Source organism: Stenella coeruleoalba, assembly GCF_951394435.1.
Source record: "Stenella coeruleoalba genome assembly, chromosome: 15".
NCBI classification, from domain to species: domain Eukaryota; kingdom Metazoa; phylum Chordata; class Mammalia; order Artiodactyla; family Delphinidae; genus Stenella; species Stenella coeruleoalba.
Genome location: NC_137161.1, coordinates 79,829,052 through 79,842,361, shown reverse-complemented (window position 1 = coordinate 79,842,361; position 13,310 = coordinate 79,829,052). Strand labels below are relative to the sequence as shown.

The following is a 13,310-nucleotide window of genomic DNA, read 5'->3' as shown; positions in this document are numbered from 1 at the left end:
CGAGGCCCTTCACGTAGCAAGGGGCATCCCCTGGCCTCCTCGCGGTCCCTCACCCCACCCTCCAGCTGTCCCCAACCTGCCCACCCAGCAGTCACCGTGGTTTCCAGGCCTTTGTACACGCTGCTGATCCTGCCTGGGTCCCCTTCCCGGGTCCACCTGTCACAGTGCGGCCCCTCCTCCAAGGCCACACCTGCTCAGGAAGCCTCCTCCGGCCCTCAAGCCTCTGCACTCCCTCCATCCCTTGTGCTGGCTGGTTTCCCCTCCTCTCCCACACAGCGGTGGGTGACCTGAGGACAGAACCTTGCTGGGTCATCTTGGCCCCAGGGGGGCCTGGCCTGGAGTGGAGAGGATGACGACAGGTGCTCGGTGCCCTGCATTAGGTTCGGGGCCCGAGTCTGAGCCCAGGCATCTCCAGGGGCTGCAGCTTCTCACGCATTTCCACACCCCCACCCCGGCGTGAGCACAGAGGTCGGGGTGAAGCCTAGAAGCTCTAAGTCCTCCAGCCAGGAGGAGAGACCAGATGGAGGGAGACCACAAAGGGGGGGGGGGACTTGCCTGGTGGTTCGGTGGTTAAGATTCCGCGCTCCCAATGCAGGGAGCCCCGGTTCGATCCTGGGTCAGGGAACTAGATCCCGCATGCAGCAACTAAGCCCGCACGCGGCAACGAAGATCCCGTGTGCCGCAGCTGAGACCTGGGGCAGCCAAATAAATAAATATTAAAAAAAAAAGAAGAAGAAGAGGAGGTGGGGGCGGGGGTGGCGCCAGCAAGCGCCAGACGCGCAGGGCAGGTGGGCACGATCACCCCCTTGGTTCGGCTCCATCGGGCCCAGGGGGACCACTGGAATCACCCCCACTTTACAGACAGGGCCATTGAGGCCAGAAGAGAGGCTTGCCCTGCCCCAATGGCTCAGCTGGCCTAGGACCCTGGGCTTTACCCCCGGTTGCTGTATCCTCCCAAGAGAAGCTGGGGACAGGGATGCAGGGAGACTGCCCAGGTGTACAATGACACAGCCATTCAGGGGGCTGTCCCCAATAATGGGGACATTTATTTCTGACAGGGACAGGACCAAGCTTTGGACTAAGGACACCCTCTCCCCCTTCCTTATTTGGAAATACTCTCTCCCAGGGCTCTGAAGCAGCAGGGCGAGCCCCCAGCCCATGCTCTGCAGCCTGGACCAGGGGCGAGGCAGAGGGGCAGATGGGGGCCCCCTGGAGCCTCTCAGGAGCCCCCCTCGGCTGAAGGGCTGAACATGTGGTGGGTGTTATATCTTCTCATGCACGCCAGCTCCCCTGGGCCAGAGATGGACGTGCTCCCACAGGTGTCGTAGCTGGGGGGGAGGGGGGAGGGGAGGAGAGATGGAGAGAATGAAGAATGCAGGGCCTCATGGAAATCCAATGGCTATTGTCTAGAGGTTGGAGGCTACTCCTCTAAACCTCACAAATCCAGCTCTGTCTCCCTGCCCTTTGTCATCACCCCACCGCAACGCTCCCCTCCCCCACTCCCCACACCCAGGATGCCTCTAAAACACCATCTGCCTGTTTCCCCTGATCACAGCTGGCCACTGGCGCTCTCTGGCTTTCAGCATACAGCCCATTTCCTCAGCTGGGATCAAGGCCCAGGCCTTCCTGGCAACTCTTCTGCCCCCAGACCCTCCCCCTCCTCTCCAAATCCTCGTCGGGGACCAGACGTCCCTTTCCTCCAGGAAGCCTGGTGGACACCCCCTCCCCACCAGGCCCCAGATGAAGCCTTGAGCGCTCAAGTCAAAGCTCAGCGCTTAGATTAAAAGCAATTCACCTCCACCTGGATGTCTTCCACCTGGAACATCTGCTCTGCGCTCCCACTCGCAATTCCAGCTCTTGCCACCAGGGGGCAGATGGTGAGCACTCAGAAAATGTGGCCCCCCACCCCCCCAACCCCTCAGCAGGCGTCAGGCAGAGGGACAAGAGAGGGAGGGGTTAATGCACACACCACCCCCACCTAGAGGTTCTAGAACCTTGGGGATCCCTTGATCAACAATTGTTAGCCCTGTTCGGCCTTCAGGGAAAACCCTTCCAGCAGAACAAGCTGGGCTGGGGGCCTGGGCTGGGGGCTTGGGCCGGGGCGTGGGGAAAGGATAGAGGTGGCCCAGGAGAGGGACTCCACCCCTCCCAGGGCAGTCCCGACCCGCTCCACTTACCAGGTGTAGATGAGCAGGGTGACGAGAGTGGTGAGGACGACGGCCAGCAGGACCGACACGATGGCAACGATGACCACGGCGCCCGCGCTCTGGGGCCCTGGGGCAGCCTGGAGTGCCTCGGCTGAGGGTGTGAGGGGGCCCACAGGCAGGTGGGGTGAGAAGGGAGGAAAGAGATCTGACCTGAGAAGGGGGGCCTGGAACAGCCTCCAGACCAACCACCTCTCACCGCAGCCCCAGGGGGGCGGGGCTCGCAGGCGGCCTGGGGAGGGGCACCTGCAGACAGCAGGATGGTAACGGTGGCTCCGACTGACTGGGGGCTGGCCCATTCCTCCCCACCCACCCCCAGTCCTCAGGAGCCCCCAGCCCTAGAGTTCGAGCTGCACACCTGGCCCCATACCTTGCTGCAGGTGGGTCTCACTGGACCACTCTGTCTCAGCCATGGGTCCCCTGTCTCTCACCACCAGAAATTTCACTCTGAACAGGAGACCCAGCATTGGGGGTGGGGGGGTCCCCAGGACCTGAAACCCTCCAACCCTGGTGCCTGTCAGTCTCTCCCCCTGACTCCCAGGGCCTGGGGGGAACAGGCTAGAGCTAAAAGCACAGTCTTAGAGTCCACCGGAAGGGGCTCCATCCCAGCTGTGACTGGGATGTCTCAGCTGTGTGGCCTTGGGTGCATCCCTTGCCTTCTCTGCGACCCTTAGGGTCCTCTCTTGGGAAATGTGTCTGGAGCGGACTAGATGCCTCAGCACAGAACATCAGTGAATCAAGCCCTGAATGAGGAGAGATGGGGCCAGGGCCCACCACCCTGCCTGGATGGGGAGACTCCACCCACATGGTCCACATGGCCCATGGGGGCGGGGGCTCAAGTTGGGGGCCCTCTGCTCAAGAAGGTGGAAGAATTCACCGCGGACTCCCAGGCCCCAGCCCCCTCCTCCTACTGGCAGAACTGGAGCCAGGAACCCAGACACTCAGCTGGGAGCCACTCAGGCTCAGGTCTGGACACAGGCAGGAGCCCTCCCACCCCAGCGCGGGGCTGGCCGCTCACCGGTAGGGGTCCGGGCCCGGCAGGGGGTGGTGGCAGCCTCTTGTCATCGGGGAGCAGCGGGTATCGTTGGCGACACGGAGGACCCGGAGCTCGTTGCCGGGCTGGCCGCCCGGGTAGAGTGCTCAGCTGGTCCTCAGCGTGACGTAGTAGCCCCTCTGGGGCAAGTTGGCGGGGACCGGGGTGTCCTCCACCCTCTGTGGGGCAGTGAAGCTCTGGGTGGCTGAGGGTGGCACCGAGGGTCAGAAGGTGGGGGATGCATGGGCTCTACCCCATCCCGCCAGGCCAGACAGCCTCTGGCCACATCCCCGGCAGCACCTACCCCTGCTCCCTTCAGGCCCGCCTGCCCATTTCACAGAGGGGAAAGCGAGGCCTGCCCCGGCAGCACCCACCATTGCTGTGGGCCAACACCAGCCAGATGGCGTCAAAGTCGGCGACGTTAAGGTGACTGAACTGGCCCCGCGGCTACTCCAGTGTGAAGGTGGGCTGGGTAAGTCTCCCTGCCAGGGTGGCGCTTGAGAGCTGGGGCGCATAGCTGATGTGCTCTGGGGCCGGTGCGGGCAGAGAGAAGAGGCTCGACAGCATGACCAGGTCCCCAGCGCCTCGTCTTGGGGGGACGGGCTCATGGCCCTGGAAGCCCCCGTCAGTGGGAGGAGTTAGGGCTTTTCCTGGGAGCTCTGGTCAGGCGTTAACCAGGAATGCTCCTTGGCACTTCCGTGTCCGGCCCCTGGCCCCTGCCTTGGGAGCCTATTAGGGGTGGGCACCGTGGGAGGTCGGGGGGAGGCCTTGCCCCCCTGCGTCACCGGGGTCTCAGTGATGGGCAGGGCCTGGGGAAGGAGGACAGGTGGAGGCACAGGAGACCCCTCCCCAGCTGCATGCACAGTTCTTCTGGGGAAGGCGTCTTAGGTCCTGCTGGGGTGACACTCAGATTTGGGGCAGCCTGAGCCCAAGCCCAGACCTTAGGCCGGGCTCTTGACAGAGCCCAGTGACCTTGAGCTCTGACACTCTGCAGGCCTCAGTTTACCCACCTCTCAAGTACCCCCCCCAGCTCCATCCACACGGTCCAGGTTGGTTTGCTTGATGAGAGGAATGAATGGCTTGGTTGGGGGTGGGGGGGGTGACACAGGAAGACCCTAGGCCCAGAGGTGGGCCTCGAGGAAGTGTCCTGGCTCAGATCCTAGGGCGGCCTCTCCTGCCCACCCAGTGCTCTGCACCTCCCACCCCGTCCCAAGGCTCCCTCCCCTTAGAGAACTTGTCCCCCTCTCAGCCCCTCACAGCCCTGTCTAGCCTTGCTGCTCTGCTTGGAGGGCTCAGAACCCCTAACTCCTCTCCAGGCCCCCTGAGGTGTCCCTCAGCCCCAGATACTGGAGAGCAGAAGAAAGATGAGGTGGGCGTTATGGACGTCTCCAGAACCCTCTCCCTCTTTCAGTTCAGTTCAATGCAATTCATTTCCCTTTAATTCAGCTCAGCCCCAAGGGTTCAGGGCTAGAACCCTCCTCTCTCAGAGCTCCTGGCTCTAACGCTGAGGCCCAGGGCACACGGCATACAGCAGGTACTTAATGTTTGCTTAAAAGAGAGGAAAGACATGGAACAGCAGAGATGGGGGCATGGGGGCTGCATCTCTAAGTCGCTCCAGTTTCAGAGCCTGACAGTGAACAATGCCTGTAGACCCCCTTGGAGAGCTTCTTTTGGGGTAAGTGTTACCCTTGAAGACTTCTTTAAACCTCTCCTCGGGCCGGGGAGGAGGGGAAGGAGGGGAAGGAGGGGAAGGAGGGGAAGGAGGGGAAGGAGGGGAAGGAGGGGAAGGAGGGGAAGGAGCGTAAGGAGGGAGCCATTTGGTGAGAATCGGGCTCAGGAGGCACGGAGATGAGAAGCCCAAAGAGAGGGAGGAAGCATTCCTTGCTCCCAATCTTGGGGCGGGGGGTAGGGGGACAGGTGTCTGTCTTGTGACCTCTTCTGGTGGCCTGTCTCCCCTGACCCACCTGGCACCCAGTCCCCAGACTCAGACTCAGGAGGCGGCGGGGGAGGTGGGGTCTGTCTTCCTTAAGCCTGAAGCACAGTGGGCACCCCTGCCCTGCCCGACCCTCACTCACCCAGACTCATCCCCAGATGGAGGCAGGTCAGCAGCGGCACTTGCCGTCAGAAGAGAAGACTGTCCCCCGCTGAGCCTCATGGCCAGGCCAAGCGTCCAACTGTCTGTCTGTCCGAGGGTCTGTCTGCAGCATCCGGAGCCCCAGAGGCTCCGCTGTGCCTGCTGGGCTGGGGGAGGCTGCTTCTGGCACCTCCTGCTGCCCCTCCCACGTGCCCCCTTTCTCCCAGACAACTGGTTGGACCGCTTAGGGGCTGCATGTGCTGGCCCCAAGGATTTGGCATTGCAAGGGAGGGGTCTGAAGAGGAAAACTGCACCCCACCCCCGCTCCAGGAGGGCCTGGCTGGGGAGGGGCCACGGAAAGAGGAGCCAGTCCTGGGGTCCAGGCAGCCCCAGGGACAGCCCTGCCGCGCCTTGTGGAATCTCCTCGTCCAAACGGTCCCCCAACCTGGCAACCACGGCTCCCCACGGCCCCCCTCTGCAGAAGGGAGTTATCCTCATTTCTCAGACGAGGCATAGAGCAGGGAAGGGGGCTTGTCCAAGACCACCCAGCCAGCCGGGCCAGACCCAGAATTGGAGCATCACCCCCCAAGGCAAGCCTAGGGGCACTCCCTCCCTGCTGTCCCCCTACCGCCTGGCCCCAGAAGGGGGCTCCCCAACATCACCGTCCCTCCTCTCCTTATCCAGGTGACCTGCCCTCTCTCCTTCCTCCATCTCTGGCCACTGCCAGAGCAGGGCAATCCCTCCTCGAGACAGAAGGTGCCCGGATGGGGCCCAGGGCCGGTGGGCAGAGCGTGTACCGACCACCTCTCACCTGGACTGGAGCAGCAGACCCTCAGGGTGGTCCCCTACCCCAAGCACCAGCGCCCACCCCCGCCGGCCCAGCTCCATAGCTGACTGGAGCCGCCCTCCTAAAACTCAAACTCCTTTGCGGAGCACTTAAAAATTTTTTTAAACAATTAATTATAAATATTCTTTAGTTATTAAAACACATTTAATTTATATCTCTATATAATCTATTTGAGTACCAGCCCACCTGCATTATCTTCCTTTCCCAATGTACTTAAACTGTGCAAATTGTTTATTGCAGTGAACTTCGAAAAAGGAAAATATTCCTACCCACACTATGTTATTACCTAGTAGGTTTTTTGTGACCAACTCTTTACTCGGACGAGCTAGTTCCAGACTTTTCAAGATTGAACATTACTGTATTCACCAGTGACTGACTCAGCCCCCAAGGAACTGGGGGCCAAAAGCGGAGCGGAAAAACTCGGGAAGGCAGACGAGGTCGGGGGAGTTGAGCGTGCGCCTGGAGAGCCTCAACCAAAAGGCCGCTGAGGGACTTCCCTGGGGGTCCAGTGGTTAAGAATCCGCCTTGCAGTGCAGGGGAACTAAGACCCCACGCGCGCCGCATCGAAGAGCCCGCACACCGCAACAAAAAAGATCCCGTGTATCCAATGCAACCACAAAATAAATAAATATTTTAAAACAAACAAACAAAAAGCACTATAAAACCAAAGGTCGCTGGGACCCCTCTTCTAAGGCTTCTCCCCTCTCAGGTGGCTCAGGCCAGGCTCCTCCCGCAGGGCCCTCGCTGCCTTGCAGTAAGTACCCAGCGAACCCTTGTCCTTCAGTCCTACCTGCCCCAGGGTCTGGCACCACTAGAAACTGTCCCCTGGTTGGCTTTGGTGCCTCCCCTAATGTCCTCCCAGCACCTGGCATGTACCTTCATCTTATAATCACTGCAATAAAATGTATTGTTATATCAAGTGCATCCCTGTGCACACCTGGCCCTCCTCCCGCTGGAAGCTCCTCAAGGCAGGAACCGGCCCTCCTTCCTCACGGGGTGGCAGGATAAAATGTATTGTTATATCAAGTGCATCCCTGTGCACACCTGGCCCTCCTCCCGCTGGAAGCTCCTCAAGGCAGGAACCGGCCCTCTTTCCTCACGGGGTGGCAGGGAGGAGGGGGTGGGCTCGCAGGGGCTGGCACAGGGCCGTCCGCGAAGCAGCCACTTCAGCGTCTGGCGGTTACCTGGACGGGCTTGAGATGCAGGTCATCCTGAGATCAACGTTTAGTCGTGGGACACGGAGGTCGCACAGGTAGAACGTTAAGCAGGTGTGTGGGCCTCTGAGAGAGCGGGACCAGCGCTCCTGGACCCAGATGTGGAAGAGAGGGGGACACGAGCCGGTCCAGCTGGGGCCCAGCCGGCGAATCCCGGTCAGACCCAGCCCCGGAAAGGCTTCTTTATCTCGCCAGCCTGTTATTACAGAAATGGTCACACCTAGGAAAGTTGAAAATATATAGTACGAAGAATGCCCATACATATAGCCTCCACCCAGATTCAACAATTGTAAACATTTTGCTGTATTTGCTCTCAAGCCTCTCCCTCCCATATATATATATATTTACTATATATACACACACACTATGTTACTCTCTCTCTACCAATATATACTTATATGTATATATAATACATATACTTATATGTAAATATATGTATACTTACAAAACATATGTATATATAATATATACTTATAATACACATATATTTTGTAATATAATGTATATTGATAAGTATATAGATTTACTTTTTTCCCCTCTTTTTGTCTTTTGAAAGGCAGTTGAAAGCAGACATCATAACATGGGAAGAGCTCCTTCCTTCTGAAAGTACATTCTTGCCCATCGACTCATCTCAGATCCCCAGAAGCGGGCAGGGCAGGCACGATTATTAATCTCGTTATACAGATGAGAAAACCAGGCCTCCACGGGGAGAGGAACTTTCTCAGCCCCGTGGACGGTCAGTGGCAGGGCTGGAAACCAACCCTCGGTCTTCTAATACCCAGGCAGGGCTCTCTCTCTTTCCCCTTTTCATCTGTGTTTAATTGGGAGGCCTTGCAGGAGCAAAGGATTACGTTTCCTTCTCAGTTTTTCTGGCACCCTTCATTACTGCTCTGCACAAGGTCCTGTTTTTATTTTTTAATTTTTTCTCTTCACGCCCATCTCTATCCCACTCCTGCCCTCCCCGCCCAGGCATCCAGTCTCCTTAGTTTGGTATGCGTCCTTGTATCAGTTACCTATGGCTACTCTGATGTATATTATAGTCTTCGTCTGTGGTAGGGCAGCCCACAGCTCCTAAAGGAGCATCCTTTGTTCCCTGAAATAGCTCGAGTGATAAAGGTGAAATGCCTGTTTTTTGTTTTTTATAACAAGCCCCTTTCAACCACACCTGAGTTTGCTGATGTGGTGATTTTGGAAATCCCCTAGTAACCACAGGAAGGGGGTGGCTGGTTGCCAGGGGAACCAGCCACCTGATTAGAGGGTTAGAACTTTCAGCTGCATCCCCCCCACATCTGGGAAGGGGAGAGGGGCTGGAGGTTAGATTAATCATCAACGGCCAATGGGTTAATCAATCATGCCTACGTAAGGAAGCCTCCAAAAAAAACCCCAATACTGAAAAAAACCTAAAATACTGAAAAATCAGTCCTTTCCCTACTGATGTGAAATGCTATTTTTAATCACACACCACAGATGTAGGCAATCTTCAGTGTCCCCTCTCAGCTTGATTTGGGACAAGTTCCCTTGGGTACCAGGGGTGTCCATACCCACAGCCCACTTGGGGCCCCAGCTGGCTCCGTTTGTGCCCCCAGGCCCAGGTATGAGGGCTCCTTCCCAGACCCACAGGGCTTGAGGAGTCCCTCCTGGTCCTGCATTCAACCAGGGCTGCTGCATGTGGCCTAGAGAGAGACCAGGGGATGAGAAGAGAGTGGGACCAGGATGCCCAGAGGGGCCAGGAAGGGCTGGGGGTGGTGGTGAGTGGGACATACCAAGCCCTGGGGAATAGTCTATTCCCAAGGACCTACCTGGCTGTGTACCTTTGGGGTGACTCATGGGGCAGGGTGGGGTTCCGAAAACACCCCCCCCACCCGACACACACACAGGGCAGCCAGGTAATGCTCCCAAAGGCCCACCCAGCCCTGTGTTACCACACAAGGCCCCAGCTCCATGGCAAGCATCATACCTTGCCCCGAGGTGGCGCACAGGGAGAAGCTCTGGGCTCACCCTCCCCAGCAGAGCGAGACACCAGATCTGCAGCCTGGGGTTTCAGGCAGAGAGGGAGAGGGCAGGTGACCTAGTCCCTTCCCCTGCCACCAGCTTGACCTCGGGGCCACTCACCAGACCCTAACAGACACCCGTCTGTGCTAATTTCAAGGGGAAAAGACCCTACAGTTCACTGACCCCACCCTGTCCCAAATCTTTCTACTGCACAGTGGCCCAGCCCCTTCCAGGTCTGCTTGTACACCCCTCATGACAGGCAGCTCACCACCTCTCCTGTTTAGTTAAAGCATCGTAAACCCAGAATCATAAACCAGAAAGCTCTTTTGGTAGAATGCCCCCTTGGAGTGAAATCTCACAATTTAGGGCCAAGAGGCAGCCACCGTGGCTCTTCCTTGATGCATGCAAGCCTGGGACCAGTGGTGGAGGCCGAAAAGGGAGGGCCAGGACGTGGCTGCAGTGGCCTCTGGCTTCTCCACAGGGAGGGGAGGAGAAGGCCCGGAAAGCTGGGTCAAGGGGCCAGCGTGATGGCCCTTCCTGCCTCCAAGCCTCTGCACACGCTGCTGCCCGTCAGCTCTCATCACTGACCCCAGCCCTGTGCACTCCGCCTCCGTCACCGCTCATGTCCATAACACCGTGATGGTGGGTGGGTGGATTAGCCTGCGCCAGCTAAAGGGCCCCAGACCAGGCTGCTTAAACAGCACTTCCTCACAGTTCTGGAGGCTGGAAGGCCAAGATCACATCAGCAGTGTTGGTTTCTTCTGGGGCCTCTCTCCTTGGCTGGCACACGGCCGCCCTCTTGCTGCCTCTTCACATGGTCTGTCCTCTGCAGCATCCCGGGTGTCTCTGTGTCCCAATCTCTTCTTATAAGGACACCAGTCAGACTGGATTACGTCCCACCCTCAAGAACTTACTTAATGACCTCTTAACTTCGTTACCTCTTTAAAGACCCTCTCTCCAAATACAGTCACATTCTGAGGCACTGGGGGTTAGGGCTTCAACACAGGAATTGTGAGGAACACGGTTCTGTCTATAACAGTGTGTGTGCCTGGGGACTGGCCACCTTCCTGGGCATGAGAGATGATTGCCATTCTGACTGCCCAGCTCCTGCAACACCCATATTATGTCGGGGACATGGCTTTCTTGCTGCCATGTCCCCCGGCCAGCGCTAGCCATATGATGTCTTTGTAAGAATCACAAAAAGGTGTCTCTTCTCTGTACGGACTCGGCCCCCTCACCCCACCCAGGAACCCCACCTGTGGCGGAGCCTGAGTCTGCACCTCCCACTGTAGCAGCCAGAGGGTGGGACATGCCAGGCTCCTGGGCAGCCAGGGTACCCACCGGTCACACACCCGCACCAGGCAAAGAAGCATGTGCCCTGGCCAGCCGATTGCAGTCGGTGTGAAGACGCCTTTTATAAAGCATTCAGGCAACAAATATTTATTAAGCAGCTACTGGGAGCCGGGCACTGTGCTAGCTGTAGGAGTACCCTGGTGAGCAAAGCAGACGTGATCACTGCCCCCCTGGAGTTTACAGTTTAGTGGAGGAGACGCAAAAGCTCACCGTTTTAAATGTCTAATTACAAAATGGAAAGAAAATGTGCCGAGAAAGAAAAGAACACAGCTCTAGGAGAGCTGAGAGAGTCAGGAAGGGCTTCCTTGAAGAAGCGACAGTGAAGCTGAGGAATGATCTAGAGGAAGGGGAGCGAAGTGGAGGAATGGTCTACATTGAGGGAAAAGCAAGTGCAAAGGCCCTGTGGCATGGGGGCTAACGGAGGGTGTGTGTGGCATGAATTCAGGCAGCAAGGGGTGGATCATGGGGCCTCAGGACTGAGGTGATGAATCTGGATTCTGTTCTTGCAGCAGGAAATCCCTCTGAGAGTTGTGAGCAACGGTGTGACACCATTAGGTGTATAATCTGGTCCCTCGGGATGCTGGGAGGAGAATGCGGGTAGGGATCAGGGACGCTGGTACCGGGAGACCAGCAAAGGGGCAGCTGCTGACACCCCGGCAAGAGACCAGGGTGGCCGGCCTGGGGACTGCCGGGATGATGGAGTGACACGGGTGGTTCAGAGATACAGAGGAGTAAAGTGAACCCAGAGGGTGAGAGGGAGGGAGGGATGCTGCCCGGTTGCCTGGTTTCCATCCTGATTCCTTCGATTTCTGGCCTGATGAGTCATTTGCGAGTCATCGCCCCCACAACCGTTGCTGTTTTTTCCTTTTTAACAATGAGCTTGTTTTTAGCCACTGAGCCATTATGTTATGGGCCAGTGGATTTGGAGGCACTTCCCCAAATACAGCCCTGGAGAAAATTTAAAACATTATTTAATGAAAAATTCTCCACAATGTGGTTCTCACTAAGCACCCTGCTCAAGGCTGTCACGAGCTGACCCTCGCCGGGCTGGCGTCTGGCTCATGGCACGGCTCCCCGGGGGCCAGCGTGACGGTGCCTGTGTTGGCGATGACTGGTCCCGCCAGCCACCCCTTCTCCCTGTGGACTCTGTGGCGCCTGGGCACACCTGTCAGCACAGCCCTGGGGCAGCACGCCCACAGCTGGGCAGGCTCACAGGGTGGCCTCCCGCTGACCAGGGTTGGCTTCCATCTTTGTAAAATATTAACAATCTGTGGACTTCCCTGGTGGCGCAGTGGTTAAGAATCCACCTGCCAACGCAGGGACACTGGTTCGAGCCCTGGTCTGGGATGATCCCACGTGCCGCGGAGCAACAAACAAATAAACAAATAAAATAAATTAATTAAAAAACAAACAATTTGTTAGTGTATTTGTGGATTCACCGACCTAAGATGATGTTCCCAGAACCCCCTTTTCTGGGGATCTGCTCTAAAGCTGGGGTGATAGAACCACTTTCAGAACATAAAGGGCCCCATTTTGCATTCATACCCGTCCCCACATCAGAAACTCAAGCACAGGGACTTCCTTGGTGGCACAGTGGTTAAGAATTCGCCTGCCAACACCAGGGACACGGGTTCGTAGCCCTGGTCCAGGAAGATCCCATATGCCGCGGAGTGACTAAGCCCGCACGCCACAACTACTGAGCCCGAGTGCCACAACTACTGAAGCCCATGCACCTAAAGCCCGTGCTCTGCAGCAAGAGAAGACACCGCAATGAGAAGCCCGCGCACCGCAACGAAGAGTAGCCCCCGCTCGTCGCAACTAGAGAAAGCCCACGCTCAGCAACGAAGACCTGACGCAGCCAAAAATAAATAAATAATAAATTTATTTTAAAAAACAAGCCTCTTTTTTTAAAAGGAGAGCACAACCTCTCCTCTTGGCTTATCCCCCAAGTCTCAGAAGTGCCTGATTCCTCCAGCCACCTCCTGAATATTTCTAGAATCCAACTCTTCCCCTCCAACCTGCTTCATCTGCCCCAGCTGGGTCAGGGCTGATTCCATCGGCCTGGAGGTCACCCTCCCTCTTACTGGCCTCCTGGCCCCCAGTCCCTGCTGCCACGGTCCCGGACACCATCCGTGCCACCGTAGGGCAAGACCATTTACACCTGATCTCCCTGAGTCACACCCTCTCCTTCTTTCCTCTGACTTGACTGACTTGCATTTGCCTCCTGAGACTCATCTCAGCCCTAGGAAGTCCCCTTGACCATCAGGTGGGGTCAGTTGCCTCCCCTGGGCTCCCCTGCCCAGTCTTCACTCACCATGTTGCAATGTGTGTTCAGAGCCTATCTCCACGGTTAAGCCCCAGTGGCCCCGATGGGGCGACAGCAGCTCCTCAGAGGGTTCGAAGATGCTGTTCAGAAGTGAGGGGCAGCCCCAGGCCTGCACAGGATGTCGCAGCTCCTGGGACCTGCACAGATTCTGGCACTAAGAAGAAGCCACAAAAGGACCCTGGGACAGAAAGAGCCTGGGGCAGTTCCTGCTCCTGGGTGATCCTCCAGCTTTGGGCAGGTTTGTTCATTTTTTCACTCAGCAAACAC

General features: G+C 57.4%; 1 protein-coding gene across 1 annotated transcript; it reads right to left on the bottom strand.

Annotated features, from left to right (window-relative positions):
- Positions 1 to 1,219: 1,219 nt before the first annotated feature.
- Positions 1,220 to 12,847, bottom strand: LOC307198525 (uroplakin-3b-like protein 1; the record flags this gene model as incomplete). Its single annotated transcript, XM_079945484.1, is given in 10 exon segments — positions 1,220 to 1,328; positions 2,178 to 2,298; positions 2,575 to 2,651; positions 3,223 to 3,344; positions 3,348 to 3,442; positions 3,612 to 3,684; positions 3,688 to 3,849; positions 3,984 to 4,046; positions 11,755 to 11,882; positions 12,736 to 12,847. Coding segments are annotated over 10 exon segments (1,062 nt in total).
- Between the last annotated feature and the right edge of the window lie 463 nt (positions 12,848 to 13,310).